At 33.6% G+C, this 16,915-nt stretch overlaps 3 protein-coding genes across 3 annotated transcripts; 1 reads left to right on the forward strand and 2 right to left on the reverse strand.

The window, feature by feature from the left end:
- Positions 1-820: 820 nt before the first annotated feature.
- Positions 821-2,745, reverse strand: LOC120186631 (40S ribosomal protein S13-like). The gene is made up of 5 exons (XM_039190510.1): positions 2,638-2,745; positions 2,480-2,556; positions 2,253-2,387; positions 1,625-1,811; positions 821-1,076 (listed from the first exon to the last, which is right to left on the reverse strand). The coding sequence occupies exons 1-5, from the start codon at positions 2,658-2,660 to the stop codon at positions 1,043-1,045; spliced, it is 456 nt and encodes a 151-aa protein (XP_039046441.1). The 5' UTR covers positions 2,661-2,745; the 3' UTR covers positions 821-1,042.
- A 9,418-nt stretch (positions 2,746-12,163) lies between these two features.
- LOC120186606 (LRR receptor-like serine/threonine-protein kinase GSO2) lies at positions 12,164-14,795 on the forward strand. The gene is made up of 4 exons (XM_039190491.1): positions 12,164-12,769; positions 12,861-13,121; positions 13,208-14,053; positions 14,153-14,795. Exons 1-4 carry the CDS (start codon positions 12,337-12,339, stop codon positions 14,635-14,637), a joined length of 2,025 nt encoding a protein of 674 aa, XP_039046422.1. The 5' UTR covers positions 12,164-12,336; the 3' UTR covers positions 14,638-14,795.
- A 944-nt stretch (positions 14,796-15,739) lies between these two features.
- Positions 15,740-16,844, reverse strand: LOC120186608. Its single transcript, XM_039190492.1, has 3 exons — positions 16,259-16,844; positions 16,032-16,172; positions 15,740-15,942 (listed from the first exon to the last, which is right to left on the reverse strand). Exons 1-3 carry the CDS (start codon positions 16,418-16,420, stop codon positions 15,784-15,786), a joined length of 462 nt encoding a protein of 153 aa, XP_039046423.1. The 5' UTR covers positions 16,421-16,844; the 3' UTR covers positions 15,740-15,783.
- Positions 16,845-16,915: the final 71 nt, after the last annotated feature.

Consider the following 16,915-nt stretch of genomic DNA (forward strand, 5'->3'; position numbering starts at 1 on the left):
AATATTTACTACTGAATTGGGCTTTAAGTTATGGATTAGTGTTAGGGGGTTAGGGTTTAGGGTTTAGAGTTTAGAGCTTTAAATTAGGTTCGAGTCGGGTCAGATTTTTTAAGGGGTGATGTCAGGTAGGGTCGGGGTCGGGTTCGGGTGGAGGGTGAAAAAACTCCGACCCGACCCAACCCAAGGATAATAATGTATTTTTAAAAAAAAAATATTAATTTTAAATTAAATCCTTAATTTATACTGTGTCGGGCCAGATTTATACCCAAAAAAGCGAGTGGGTCGAAATCGGGTCGAAGATATATATATTTTTCGAGTCAGGTCGAATGTAGGACAATTTTCAGATCATACTAAATTCGGGTGGAGAGTAAATATTTTCGGGTCGACCAAAAATAAACCCTAACTCGACCCGCTGCCATCTCTAGGTAGGGTATAGATGATGTAATTAAATAACTTTAAGAGATAATTGATCAAAAATACAATTAAAACGAAAATTATAAATTAAACTTGTTGCATGATAAAAATGACCCTTAATCCTTATTATTATTAAAAAATCTTTTCATATCTTTATATATTCTTCAAATAAAATAACTAAAAGTATATATAATCATAGATCGAATACACATTGGCTAACATTTATATACAATTTTATTTATAATATTTTATATAAAAAATAAGTGATACTTGCAACACATTAAACCATTATATGAATAGAGACAGTGTTCATCCAAATTAGTCGATCAATTAATAATTTAAAATCTTATTTCAAGGTTCATGTTTACCAGAACATAGGAATCGATGCATTTTTGATTAATTCTCGCTCCAAAAAGTTAAATTAAATGAAAAAAAGAAAATGGGTAGAATCGAATCAAACTAAAAATGAGTTCTTTAACTATCTCTTCAGACAACAAAACTTTTAACATCTATAAGTAGTCTTACATCAAGACATCTGAACCAGAACAGGAAAAATCAATCTAACTCCTATCGAGCATCGACATTGAAACACGAAGATCGCCGAAATTGCACGACCTGCATGCCGAATCTAAGCAACAAGAGTGCTGGCAGTTGTAGACTCACTGCAAACCAACGAGTTGTTGTGTCAGCATTGCAACATAATGCAGAAAAAAGAAACATACACAATACAGAATATAGGAAACTAAACTAGCATGTGCATTTCTCTGCTGAATAAGTTTTCAATATGAACTAATGCTGGGACTTGCATGATTAGATACAAGTAGGCATAAATAACATCGTTTACTAAATGAAGCTTGTGATTGTATTCTAAGTTTCTAACAACTCTGTTGAATTCCGACCTTCGAAATAGAGTTGAGCATCTTATGATAATCCCATCAAGTACTACAGAGAACTAAAATGGACCAGATATTCACTTGATTGAAAACCACAATATAAGACCAAGGTTAAGCAAGTATGTGATAACTTAATACACCATCTTAGTGAGCAAGACGAGCATAATATGCATAAAGGAGCAACCCAAACACATATAAGTTCACCGAAACGTAAATTATATTTAAACAATAACATTGAATGGAATTATAGATCAATATAGTATCCATCAGTAAGAAAGAACACAAGTATAAAGCTATGATCCAATAAGTAGACTTACTATTTCCAGACAGGAGGAAGCTTCTTTGTTTTCTTGTAGTAGCGAGCAAGTCTGTGAATCCTGCTCTCGACAAGGATCAACCTGAATTTGGAATCCTTGTCCTTCCTGTTTCTTTCCAAATGCTTGCGGATGGCAACAGCCTTCTTGATAAGGTGGTACAAATCCTCAGGAATTTCAGGAGCTAGACCTATCGTAACGATACAAAATAACAACACATCAAATATAACCCCAAAAATATGCTCCCATCTTAGAATAACAGATGCAAACCGTGGTGTTCGGTTCAGTTTCGATTCTGTTTTTGGTTCGGTTTGTAAACAATGATCGTTTTCCACACAAAATTCGAATCACCAGGGACAGAACTATTAAGGACGCGAGAGGGGGCACATCCCTCAAAATCTTGTCTAATGGCAATTTTAGTCCCAGTTAGTTTAAATGCTTGTCAAACTAAACCTTGCCCATCCCATATTTTGGAATTTTGGATTAATTGCTTATTAGGTACATCTAAATTCAGCTCCTCCCATTGTCTAATACTGGTTCAGTCCCCGGTTATCGCCCTAATGAATATTCTACAGCTAAATCATTATGCTAATCGGAATTCTTAAAATCAAAACATTGTGCTACAATTTACCGTGAGCCTTGAGGATACGCAAGATCTTGCTTCCGGTAACGCTCTTAACCTGAGCAATACCATGGGAATCACGAAGGATGACACCAATCTGAGATGGGGTCAGGCCCTTCTTCGCAAACTTGCAAATGTTATCTTCTACCAAAACAGATTCAACATCGAATAATTAAATAATTTTTTCATGGGGATTTCTGTCGGCAATGAATCTAGAAAAAAGGGGATTAAAGGACTCACATCTTGAGAGGAGATCTTGAGCCAGCTTGGTGGAGTTCTCTTATACGGCAGAGCTGAGGCAGATATACCCTTACTGCAACAAAGTGGAAGAAAACAGAATGTTAATAAGTGTACGTAAAAATACGAGTGCAGAGGGAGGGAAAGAGAGGGGTACCCGCGGCTATGCATGCGACCCATGGTGTCGGCGGCGGTGGTGGAGAGACTTCACTCTTTCCTGCTGAAATTTTTAAGTGGGAAAACTGGGCAGTTGGAAACGTGGCGCAAACGCAAACCCTATCTTCTCCTTTTTATGTACCTAAAATTTTTGTTTGGTAAAATTAGATACTTAAAATATTTAATTTTTTATTTAAGTACTTAAAATATTTTTTTATTAATATCACATATAAATATTTTTTAAACTTAGATGAAAAAATAAATATTTTAAATATTATTTAATTAAAAAATAAATTTCTATACTTATTTTGATTAAAAAATAATTTAAATATTGCAATGAAAAAATGTATACTTTAAGTTATTGTTTGTAGTATAAGCCTTCTTCTTTGATAATATTAATCTTATTAATATGTATTTTTATATTATTTTATATAACTATGGCTATAAAATAAAGATTTTTTTGGTATAAAGTAGGAATGGATATTTGGCCAAAATTCAAAGAATTTTGATTAGATTTTATAAAAATGATTTTTTTTAAAAATTTAAATATGTGTCAAGATTTATGTCAAAATTCGAGTTTATGGTAAAAAAAATTAACCCGAGATAATAGTTTAATTATCTCTTATATATTTAAATATTTTTGTTATAAGGGTAGATCATGCATTCAGTATCTAAATTATTATTTCTATTTTTTTAGTACTTAAAATATCAGTTTTTCCAAAACTATAATTAAAGTTTAGTTTTTATTTCATTTTAGTACCTATTAAAAAACTTAACGTTAAATTTTGAATTTATTTGAAAGTTTAGATATTAAAATAACCAAAATTTATAGTTTATATATTAAATACATTAAGTTTTTAACGGCATGATATTAAAATAAAACAAAAATTAATTAGGTATGGTTTTGAAAAAATTAAAAATTTATGTACTAAAACGGACTAAACTGATAATTTAAGTACTAAATGTATAGTCTACCCTTACTATAATACCTATATTTCTATATATTTTAATTATACCCTTATTAATTACTATATAATAAAAGTAATATATATATATATATATATATATATATATCGATGGTCGAGTTAGATTGCCCGTCCAGCTCAGTTGGTAGTGGGATCGAGTCCCACGGTAGGAAATTCATAATTCTGACTGCCGGATGTCTTCCACGGAAGCTGCTCTCAACCCGTTAGGAGCAGTCTACTACCTTACCTCCCCTCACCCCGTTATATATGGGAAAAGGGTCAACTAATTCGATGGTCGAGTTAGATAGTTAATATTTAGACAACCCAATTTACGTTTTGGGTTAAAGACCAATATTTCTTAGGCTCATTTTTACAAGATCCGACGTTTGATATAGCCCAAACCCAAGCCTCTGCCCTCTCTCTAACCGTGGCCCAACACAACACTTACGGCATCCCAGAAAAGAATTTAGGCAATTAGGCAGTTTGACTTTTAATTTAGGATCTAGGATATTTGTTACGGTGCATAAAACTTGTCACCTTAAGGTGATAAGTTTTAATAAAAAAATATTTTTTAAACTTTTACCTTGTTGTGATAAAATTAATAAAAAATTATATTTTATTAGAACTCGTCACTTCAAGGTAACGAGTTTGAATAAAAAAAATTATTTGATTGAAGTTGTCACGCCGACTTGATGAATTTTTTAAACATTATAGTAAATACCATAGACCCAAATTAAAATTCCATGTGGCTTAGAACCCTAATTTTATTTCTAAGTACGGTATTGGACCAGTTTCGCCTAAATTGCTTCCCTAAACATTTTCCAACGTTGGGACGCTGCCCCCAAACTTGTAAATATTTTAACATTTAGTCCTTTAAAATTTCTGAATATTATCGAGTAATAAGATCCACCAAAGTGAACAAAAGCTACTTTGGTGCGTGCTAAAGGTATCGCGAAAGCAAACGAAAAAAGAGAGGAATTTGAACATGCACCACACCTTTAACTAAAGCCATCAACCCTAAATTATTTAGATGATAATGACTCATCACGTCGTGGTTTTAATTAATAATATTTTTTGATATAAATGAAGTGAATAGTTATTTGAGAATTATTTTAAAATTTATGATTTTCATTTATTTAGATCACGGATGACGTCGTGAGCCGAATCCATTAAATAATTTCTCCGTAAACCCATATTCTTATGCCCCATAGTTTCACTTCGGATTATAAGAAGTTTCTTTTGCCATATTCTTTTTTGCATAGAGTTTTCTAGCCACCAAACTGCTTTATGCAAGCCTTTTGTTATCTCCTCTACCAAAGGAGATTCTCCTCAATTTGATGTTGACCTTAATGCTCGGTTCTCTACCTTTTGTTAGAATATGTATTGCTTATATCGATGAATATATAATTATTTCATGGCAAACTGTACCGCTTTTTCAAAAAAAAATTAGTTGACCATATTTCCATATGTAACGAGGTAAGGGGAAGGGGAGGTATGGTAGTAGGCTACCCCTAACGTCAGGTTGAGAACAACTTTCGTGAAAGACCTCCGTTATGAACTGCCCTCAGAGGAACTCGATTCTACGAGCACAAGGTTAAGAGCCTTGTGCTCTACCAACTGAGCTAGACGGGCAATTCACCGTTTTTTCAAATAGGTGGCTAAATTATTTTTTTGACTCATTTAGGTGTCTAATGTTACAAATGTTATCCATTTAGGTGCTTGGACCGTCAACTGCGTTAAGTTTCCATGTTAAGTGACACGTGTCATAATCTGATGATTTTGAAATTTATTTAAAAAATTATGATATTTATAAAAAAACACTAACTTTTCTTATATTATAAAATAGCCCCAAAATCCTAAATCCTAACCTTAATCCACCGGCGCCGTCCTTTCCGGCCACGACCACTGTCACTGACGTAGTCCCTACCATCATCATATTCATACGTTGTCGTAGTTTCTGTAGATTGGCTGTCGAAATCGCGTGGGAACATGATTTTCATCCTAGAGTTCGTGGGATATAAAACATTGATTCATCATCGATTGACCCTCAATCGGTCATGATTTCATGGGAGTTTTGTTCGTCGAGAGGAGGGGAGGTCGGGTGGAGCTTCGTCGAAAGCAAAAAGAGGCGATCGATGTGAGTTTAGGGGTTAAAATTAAGGTTTTTAAAGTTTTGGGGTTCTTTCAAAATTTTGTGTGTTATTTTTTAAAAAATATATAATTTTAAATAAAATTATCATGTTGTGATACGTGTTACTTAATGAGAAAATTAATATCGATGTTGGCTCGGGCACCTAAGTAGGTAATGTTTGTAAGGTTAGACATCGAGATGAGTCAAAAAATAATTTAGATACATATTTAATAAAAGATGTCTAATTTAGACATTTATTTTGATTTTAAGCCTTATTTTAATTATAACATTAAATTTTAATTGTATTATTCTATTATTAAAATCTAAACGACATAACGATTTAGACAAAACTAAATCATTTTGATATTATTATTAATGTCTAAAATGATGTTATTTTAGGCATTAAAATTTACAAATATATCAATTAGCAACTAATGATTTTCTAATTATTTATCACTCAAATAACCCTGAACAAGAAAATATGTAAAAATATTATAATGGAAAAATATATAAATAATTTACCATATAAAATATGACCATTTATAAATAAAGCAATGAGCTTTCTTTATCTGAATGTAATCTTAATATACAGCTAGGGATTGCAATGGGTCGGGTAAACCCGACCCGACCCGAGAAGAAAGTGTCTTCCACCCGTGACCCGGTCTGACCCGAAGAAATGAAGGTTTCACCGACCCGAATATATGACTTAGAAACTAATCCGACCCGACCCGAAATAATTTAAAAAATATATTTGTATTCAATAAAAACATCGATTTAATTGAAAAAAATTATATATAGAGGAGTAATATTGTAATTATTCTTAAATATATAGGTAAAATTATATAAATTTTTCGGGTCGGGTCGGTTTTTTAACCTTAAACCCGACCCGGACCCAAATTTTTTTTTGAAAAAAATCTGACCCTTCGGGTTTGGATTGAGTTGCCATCCATATATACATCTAAGAAAATATGCTACCAAAAATATTATTTTTTTTTAATATTTCCGGTAAAAATCTACTTAAAACATTATTTTTTTATCGAAAATATTAATATTGTAAACTACTTAAAATATTTAACATTTCCGGTAAAATGATATTTAAAACATTATTTTTCTACTAGAAATGTTAATATTGAGTTCTAAAGTAAATTAGTTAGCGAAAATAATATTTTTGTAAAAAAAAATTAATTTACACTTTATCGAAAATATTAAAAAATAATAATATTTATTATAAAATATTTTCTTAATTATATATTAAGACGGTGTACAACAAAATAACTCTTATTTATCGCTATACGCACTACAAAGCAGTGAGAAAAAAGCTTAAAAAAAAGGCTGGACGCAACAAATAAGCAAAAGAAAACGAAAACTGTTTGGGGAGCACCGCAACATGCACCATAACCCATAGCACTGTTCGGTCTAGACTAGACTGGAACGGAACCAGATTCCACCAAGACCAATATGCATGCCTAAAAAGCAGCATTCCCACAATATAATACACTGCTTTTTTTTTACCTTTTTCCATGCATTTTTGTGTAATCCCAGATATTCTACAGTTCAAAATCACTTTCTTTTCTGGGTACACCAACCTAGTAAAATCTTGTAACCTAGATGGAAGAATCCAATCCTTTTATGGTAAACTACACGTTTGGTAATTTTACTATCTCTTCTATTTCACTCGTTGTATTTTTAATTTTTTAATTTACTCACTGAATTCTACAAATCGGATTCTTTTATCACTCTGCAGTTAGATGATTAACGGCGTCATGAAATGGTCGTATTTTAATCAAAACGATTCCGTTTTGATGTAAGTTGCTATGTCTTAACGTCGTTTAATTATTTGACGGCGGAGTGAAAAAAAATAAAACTATAAAGTTTAGTGAATAAATTGAAAGTACAATGAGTGAAATATGAGAGAGAGTAAAATTCAATGACCAAATGTGTAATTTACCCATCCTTTTATCTTTCGGTTGTTGGAGGGAGATGCCTTGGAGAAAAGAAGGCAACCGATGCTCAATTATTCTATTCTATCTGCATTTGGGTAAAAATCAAAGTATGATGAACACATTGAATGTTGCCTCCTCATGTTCAAAATCAACATTTTGATCATTGTATTGTTTGATGGTTGGTTTTAGTTTTTGTTTTTACTAACAAACAAATATAATTTGTTAAAATTAACTAAATTGAGTGGATATTCATTAATATCCTAATAAATATTATAATTCAATCTCATATATAATTTAGAGTAACCAAGTAGGGTTGATACAAGTGGTTGAGATCCATGAATTTAAACTTGTAAGACCAAGTTCAAATCCCACCACCGTCACTCTTAATGGATAATTTGTAAATTCTCATGTAAATCTCAATTGGATTTAAAATATGTCCTAGCCTTGGACTAGAGAAGGCATCCAATACCTAAACTTTTATGTACAATATATATATATAGTAAAGTACATTAATAGTACCCGACTTCAGGATATAGATTTATTAAGGACTATTAAAAATTACAAAATAATCCTCCGATTATATAATATTATTTTTTAAGTCTCTCGATTATTCAAAGTTACAAAATGAACACTCGACTATTTATTATGTTTCAAACTCGTCATTTTATGTTAAAAATGGCATGTGTCTAAGCTAGACGTTGACATGATGACTAGGATATGATAACCATTTGAGATTATGTGATCAAATTTTATCATATCTTAGTCAACAAGTTAACGGTCAACTAAAAATGCCTTTAAATTTTAATGAAAAATGATGAGTTTTTAATATAATGAATAGTCAAGTGATTATTTTATAATTTTTAATAGTTGAGTAATTCAACAAAGCAACACTCTATAAATGAAAGAGAATTTTATAAGTTTTAATAATTAAAGAACTTAATAAAACAACACTTTATAGTCGATGACCATTTAAATATTTTACCCTATAATTTAATTTAATGAAAGCGATAGGGCTAAGATGCCCTTGGCATCGACACCCCCAAATTTTTTTAAAATCATACACACGCATTAAAATTTTTGTGGTTCTTTAAAATAAATATTATAACTATTACATAAAATAATAAATAATTAATCGTAAAATAAGAAGATGAAGAAGAAAAATCACATACATTATACTAGAAGAATTTTTCGGAAAAAAGTTATAGAAAGATTAGAAAAAATTTATTACGTCGACAATAAAATATAAAAAAAGATGTTATCAAAAATGCATAATAAAAATTATTATTTAATTAAAGGTTAATATTTATAGTTGAAGTGAGGTTGTCACATCATTTTTTTTATCATGGAACATGTGGTTATTTTAAAAATATAATATGTATTACATTATTATCTTTAACACATGTTATGTATATCATATTATTATGTTAAATATGTAAAAATTATAAAAAATTCACATTAATAACATACGTAAATCGTTACTTAGCAAACGTGGAAAGTAATGAGTTTTGTTTCAAAACCCTCGATGTATCCCACGTAGCATCTATAGGATCCAGATCATGTGGTACCTGACGTAACGTGGTCCACTTTTATATTTACTCATTTTACCAAATCGTACTATTACAATGACAAAGTTTCATTTTAGTCCCCAAAACTTTTTTTTTCTTCCCTTTTAACCTTTTTCCGACATGATTCTTTCTTTTTGTTTACCAGACATAATGCTTCGCTGCAGCAGGCCACAATATGTCGGTCTCTTTACACTTATCATGATTCGAGTAACACTCTTCAATTGCAAAACATAGGGTTTGATAACCGTAGCGGATCTTAGTATTGAGTTTTGAGGAGACCAATTCTAAAATTACAAAGAACTTTACAAAAAAATAGTCATTAAGGTAAAATTACAAAAAAAAAACAGGGGCGATATACATGTAAAAGTAAACTTTTAAAAATTTAAAGGGCTAAAAATTAAATTTCCCAAAATTTTAGGAAAGGCCAATTGGATCATTTTGGCTCGTATTAGTCTTGTTTTGAAATTATTTTTTAAAATTAATTTCTAATCATTCATTTTTAAAATTTGGGGTAAACTACAAGTTTAATATTATTTTTTATTAATTTGGGGTAAATACAAGACAATATTTGTTCAAAGATAACTCTCAACTATTTGACATTAAACGTTCACACTTTTGGTATTCCTAGTGCTCGGACTTAAGACCTTAAGGAATAATAACAATTCATTTACCACTGAGATCACTCGATTCGTGCATACGTTTAGTACATAAACTATTAGTTTTCGTCTGTTTTAGTACATAAACTTTCATTTTTAAAAAGTCACAACTTATGTATAGTTTTTATTTTATTTTAGTACCATGCTGTTAACAACTTAATGGACGTGCTCGTCTACCGACGCGTCTACAATCATCGACCATTACATCCATCGAATGATGAAGCTCAAACTTTCTAGCCCACACCTTTTCAACCACTGAACGCGATTTTGACCTTCATTTTGTCGAGAAACGCATCAACCTCCATGAATTGATGAATGCCTCTTCGATTTCTTCAACCTCCGATCTCCATGGTCCATCGTTCAATGGGTTTAAAACTAGACTATATTGGTCGATTCGTCATTCTCTCGTGGTCCACCGTTCCAATTGGTCTTTTGTCCTCCAAAGCTATGCCATGTCAGTCCGTCCTTCAAGTTTTTAACGGTAGAGTACTAAAAAAAACTAAACATTATGTATAATTGTTTAAAGTATTAAAAATTTAAGTACTAAAACAGACCAAAATTAATAGTTTAATGACTAATTCCATAATTCACCCTAAAATTAATGACAAGCTGGCCATAAGCCGAGTTTGAGTACATGTGAAAGTAGTGGAGAGGTGCAGCATAGGCAGTCATGTCAGATTTTGACCTTTCTGACACATATTCCGCCAGAGACAAAATAGAAAATAAAAATAAAATTATTAAGCCAATGAAAATTGAGAGTTGTGAACAGTGAGTCCAAATCTTAAATTTATTTTATGATTATTTTTTAAATTTGAATCTTTGTTTTTTTCATCTTAATCAGATTATTTGGACACGTGGAACTCTAATCAACCGTTCAAACTCGGGGAGGAGGCAATGGGTCTTACGGTACAACGTCCTCAGAAGATCCCATCATTTCAAAGTGGAACACAAATTCACGGCTACAAACGGCTTAAATATACATGTGGTGTCTCAGCTAAATAATTTATGATATATTGATACTTCAAATATTTTTGTTCTCAATTTGATACTTAAATTAGACAGTTTCTTACAAATTAATATCTAAATTATACGTACTCTTAAATTAATATAAATTTTTAAAATTTCACCTATAATTTTGACACTTTTAATAAATTTTCTATAAATAGTTTATTTTAAAACAAATATGTGAAGGCATATGTGTGAAGTAATTCTATATCATAATATCGTCAGAAATTGATATTATTAATAAAAAAAACCAAAATATTTGATAAAATGAAATTCAGTTATCAATTAGGAGCAAACTTTTATTCGGTACAACTTGAGAGAAGATGTTTAGTTAAGTATTAATTTCGAAAAAGTGTGTCTAATTCAGGTACCAACATGAAAATAATTTTTTAAAATACCAACTTAAAAGAAAAATATATAATTTAAATATCAAATATATATATTTAAATCATCCTCGGTATCGCATGATTCAACTTTAATCAATAATTAAAATAATCGTTGTTCTTCTTAGAAGTTATGAATTCGAACACAACAACTACAACAAAGTGGTTAATCATTGATTGTCAAAATTAAATTATTTAATATTTATATATGTAATTGATAATAAATTTATAAAATTAGAATTAAATAATTAAAAAATTACAAATGTCACACAAAACATAAAAAAAGTTTACCATTTGCCAGCTATATTCAGAAAGGAATGTGAGACCGTCATGTTCAACCAAAGTTTCCTCAATTAAAAAAACTAGGATAAACTATGCATTTAGTACTTAAACTATTAGTTTTGATCAGTTTAACTACCAAAATTTTTAAGTTATTCAAAATCATATTTAATATTTAGTTTTTATTTCATTTTAATAATTCACTGTTAAAAATTTAACACATTTAATACCTAAACTATCAATTTTAGTCCGTTATAGTATCCGAACTTTCAGTTTTTTTTAAAAACTTCACGTTAAATTTTAAACAGATACTAAAATGAAACAAAAATTAAACTTTAGATATGATTTTTTCAAAAATTGAAAGTTTTGGTATTAGAACGGATGAAAACTGATAATTTAGATATTATATATGTAATTTATCCAAAAAGCTAACCTGCACTGAGTGTCTCTAGACTATTGTTCTCTTCACTACATCAGAAAGGCCAATAAATCCAACGGTTCACACTCTTTATCTTCTCCATTGTCTCTTTCCCTTCCATTTTTAATATTTCTAATGTAATTTTTATTCTCACTTTTTAAGCATTACCCCTTTCTCAATTGAAGCAAAAGCATGGCCATCACTGCATCTTTGTCTCTTCTCTTTGTCCTACAAAGACTGACACGAGAGAACTGAGAAACCAAAAAAGGGTATTTGGAAGGGGAAAAAACCATTTTCTTCTATCGACCAATTTTGTTTTTGGCTGAAACTCTTAGAAACTGAAACCCCAAAAGCAATGGCTTCCATTATCTTCAACCTTTGTCTCTTGCTTTTCGTCATCCTCTTCACAACCCAGTGTTGTTTCAGTGAGAAGACTGAGCTGAAAGCATTAATGGATGTCAAAGCTGCTTTGGACCTGGATGATAAATATCTATCTTCATGGACTTTCAAAGGAGAACCTTGTGGTGGTTCTTTCGAGGGCTTAGCGTGCAACGAAAAAGGCCAAGTAGCCAACATTTCTTTGCAAGGCAAAGGGTTGTCCGGCAAAATCTCGCCGGCGATTGCCGAGCTCAAGCACTTGACGGGGCTTTACTTGCATTACAACGCTTTGTACGGTGAAATCCCAAGAGAAATAGCTAACTTGACTTTGCTCACTGATTTGTATTTGAATATGAATAATCTCTCCGGTGAGATTCCTTCTGAGATTGCTGATATGGGCAACTTACAAGGTCGGTTTACTGCTCTGTTATGCTTTTGGTTTTCCATTGTCTTCAGCATGTTTTGAAACATGTTTTTCTTTTTGTTGCATGTTGTTTGTAGTGTTGCAGCTTTGTTATAACCAGTTGACAGGAAGCATACCCACAAAGCTGGGATCTTTGAAGAGGCTTAATGTTCTTGCTTTGCAGTCCAATCAACTTACTGGTGCAATCCCAGCTAGTTTAGGGGATTTGGGTACTTTAACGAGGCTTGATTTGAGTTTCAATAGTCTCTTTGGTTCAATCCCCATGAAAGTAGCTGATGCTCCTCTTCTTGAAGTTCTGGACATTCGAAATAATTCGCTTTCTGGCAATGTGCCTCTTGGTAAATCATCTTTTGCTTTGTTCTTGTTTCATTTTTGTGTGGTTTTCAGTACGCCATTTGATTGTTTATACACTTTTTTGATCTAGCTCTCAAGAGACTGAATGATGGGTTCCTGTTTCAAAACAATCTCGGTTTATGCGGGTCGGGTTTTCCATTGCTGAGCCCCTGTAATGCCACCGGTGGAGTTAATCCGAGCAGACCCGAGGCGTATGGGGCAACTGGTCTTTCTAGGGAAATACCAGAGACGGCAAGTCTGAGGTTATGTGAGCAAACTAAGTGCTCCAAGCCGAAATCTCGAAAGGGTCCTATTTTTGCTGGCCTATTTGTTGCCACGGTTGCATTATCGGCTATAGGGTTCTTCACATTTAATCAATATCGTCGCCGAAAACCAAAGCTCGGGAACCCGATCGATATTTCTGATAGCTCCGATAAAGCTCAGGGAGTTTACAGGAAGAACGGTTCACCACTTGCTAGCCTCGAGTATGCTAATGGTTGGGATCCTTTGGATGGCAGGAATTTCAACGGCTTCACCCAAGATGCCCTTAAGAGCTTTAGGTTCAATTTAGAAGAGGTCGAGACTGCTACTCAGTACTTTTCTGAGGTAAATTTAGTTGGGAAGAGCAACTTTTACGTGACCTATAAAGGGTACCTGAGGGATGGATCCCCTGCCGTGATTAAAAGGATCAGCAAAACGAGTTGCAAATCGGATGATGCAGAGTTCTTGAAGGGATTGAATGTTTTGGCATCGTTGAAGCACGATAATTTGGTGCTCTTGAGAGGCTTTTGTTGCTCGAAGGCCCGGGGAGAGTGCTTTCTCGTTTACGATTTCGTCCCCAACGGGAATTTGCTGAGCTATCTTGACGTGAAAGATGGTGATGGCATGGTCCTGGATTGGTCCACTAGAGTTTCCATTGTTAAAGGCATAGCCAAAGGTTGGTCTCTAGTTCTTTGCCTTGATCTATTGCAGGGTTAAAGTGTGGTTCTTATTTGCTAAACTAGATTTGTTTGATTACGTCTTTTTTTTGGAACAGGGATAGTATACTTGCATGAGTACAGAGTGAACAAACCCGCCCTCATTCACCAAAACATTTCGGCCGAAAATGTGCTCATCGATCACCGGTTCAATCCACTGCTTTCGGATTCCGGCTTGCACAACATCCTCACCATTGACATAATCTTCGGAGCACTCAAGGCTAGTGCTGCCATGGGTTACCTAGCTCCTGAATACGCTAATACCGGTCGTTTCACTGAGAAGAGCGACGTCTATGCATTCGGGGTAGTTGTTTTCCAAATCCTCTCGGGGAAGCAAAAGATCACCAGCTTGGTATGTTTGGGAGCCGAATCTTGTTGCAGTTTCCAAGACTTTATCGATCCTAACCTCCATGGTAGGTTCTTCGATTATGAAGCGGCTAAACTAGCGAGAATCGCATGGCTTTGCACACGCGACTCTCCTATCGAAAGACCGTCCATGGAAGAAGTGGTCCAAGAACTTGGCAACTGCAGTAGCCGTCTCTAGTTGCATATGGTTCCAAAGGTTTTTAATTGTTGGTGTCCTCTTGCCAGGACTATGCCTTAAGGATTCTGTGCATTGTTGTACCGTACTAATGGTATTTTTCATGTGAATTCGACATCTGTTCTTCGGAAAATTGTAATGTAGTGGATTTTCTTTCATTAGCTATCGATTCGAGTCCGCATTTCTATGGTACACTGATACCAGGTCCCATGGGACATTTATGGTGGATATAATCCTTGGCACTTATGCCATGCCAACCTAGAGGCAAAATCATAGTATCAAACATATAATGTTTGCCTGTCTGTCCTTAAATATGGAGGAATATCATGAAGCATAATGAATAATTAAGCTTCCAAATGACGGCCTATCACTGTATTTTTCTCTTTGCTTTGATTGCCACCTTTCTTTCTTGTAAGTTCATCTTCAGGCTCAAAGTGGGGTTGGTAGAAATAATCATTGGCCGCACTCTGATCCATTTTGAAACAAGATGTAACAGAGAAAATGTACCTGGCCGGACATAGCAAGGGTGGTCATGTAACATTCTTTATTCGGTTAAGCTTCCGAGCAGGTACTCGATTAAGCTTCCGACCAGGGTGAGGGGTGTTACAGAGCACCTTTAAACTACATTACATATAGAAAATCTACCCGTATTCGACATTCGACCTTAAGTTCAAGAAATTTAGACAGACTATGCCTACAAGAAAACTTCCATCTTTCTAGGCACCTTGACTTAAAACTTACAAAACATTGAACATATCACACACGTACTCATACCCAACATTCAACCTTGAATCTGAATAACTAAACCATATAGCATATGCTTAGTAAGAACTGCATTCGAACTCGCTATAAGAAAACTTTCATCTTATTCGAAACCTTCAAACTCCGAATTACTTACAATTCGGTCACAACTCACAGAAACTTGAACATAGTTTCAAGTTGGTGCACATTCATACCAAAACGATATTCATATATCTTAAACCCTTTCGAAAACGCTGGTGCAAAAGAAATCATAGTCCGGCAACAATGGTGATGGCATAAATCATTTGAACTTAGTCTCGGATTCGAAAGCAACAAAAGAACATGTTTATTGTATGTCCAAGAGGATGATAAGAAATCAACACAGTTCAGTTAACATGGTTTAAGTCGTCAAAGATTGCTCAGTTGAGCAACAGTGAGTTTATTCGAAGCCATCCATTGTTTACCTACAGCAATTACCTCTCCATTCCCTTTCCTTTTAACTTCAACCACCACATGTAAAAGCTTTCCTCTGTTTGCGGTAACCTTTGATTCTATCTCTACATGTTCCTACACAGTCGTATGATTTACAAACATCAATCAAACACCTTCAAATTTAATAAGCACACAGGCACGGAATTAAACAAGAAGTTCTTAACTTGAATCTTAGCTGTTGAATAATACGAAACGTTGAAATCGACTGAACTGATTATACGATTGGCAAACGAGAAAATGGCAACGCCTCCGAGGAGGTCGAGCAATGAAGCTAGAGCTCCAACATGCCAGTTTCCATCAACATCCTATAAATCAAAGCAATTGTCATAAATTTAATGGAAACATAGAAAACCCGGAATTCTAGTAGAGATTTGAGAAGGAAAGTTCATACCGAGACACCATTTGGAACAACTAAATCAAATCGCATAAACCCCTTTTCAGCATGGACAACACGCAGCCCTTCGAGGACCCTGGTATCCAATCCGTGGCCTATTTTACCTCGTAGAACACCGTGTAGCCATTTCAGGGATGTTTGCAAGGAATCATCTTCCATCTTTTTGAATTTTCTCTCCGATTCTCCAATCTCTAATTATCTTTCTATCGGAAGATTGGGGACGACCAAGGAAGCGTATTGGTGCAAGAGTTGACCGGAGAAAGTTACCGGCTCGGGATAAAGTTTTTCTTTTTAGAAAGAACAAAAAGGGAAAGAAATGATTTTGAAAGGAGGGAGGAAAACTTACGAGTAAAGACGAAAGATGGTCTGGTGTCCGGCGCGGGTCAACATATCGTCTAAGCCAACCGCCAGATAAATCACAATTTAAGCCCTAAACTTATACATTTTTCCCATATTGATATCAAAACCGCCAAATAAATCACCAATGCTTCTAAACCTCAATTACCAGTCACTCGAGATAGGACTTCTCCGACCTCCATGGTTACCGGCTTCGAAGACTTGGACGAAGGGGAAGACAAGTCAACTCAAGAATACATTGCTTTGACATCCTCAAGTGACAAATAAAGGGGAGGAATTGACCAACATGTGACTTTT

This window comes from Hibiscus syriacus, unplaced genomic scaffold (assembly GCF_006381635.1).
Source record: "Hibiscus syriacus cultivar Baekdansim isolate YM2019G1 unplaced genomic scaffold, ASM638163v2 tig00113719_pilon, whole genome shotgun sequence".
NCBI classification, from domain to species: domain Eukaryota; kingdom Viridiplantae; phylum Streptophyta; class Magnoliopsida; order Malvales; family Malvaceae; genus Hibiscus; species Hibiscus syriacus.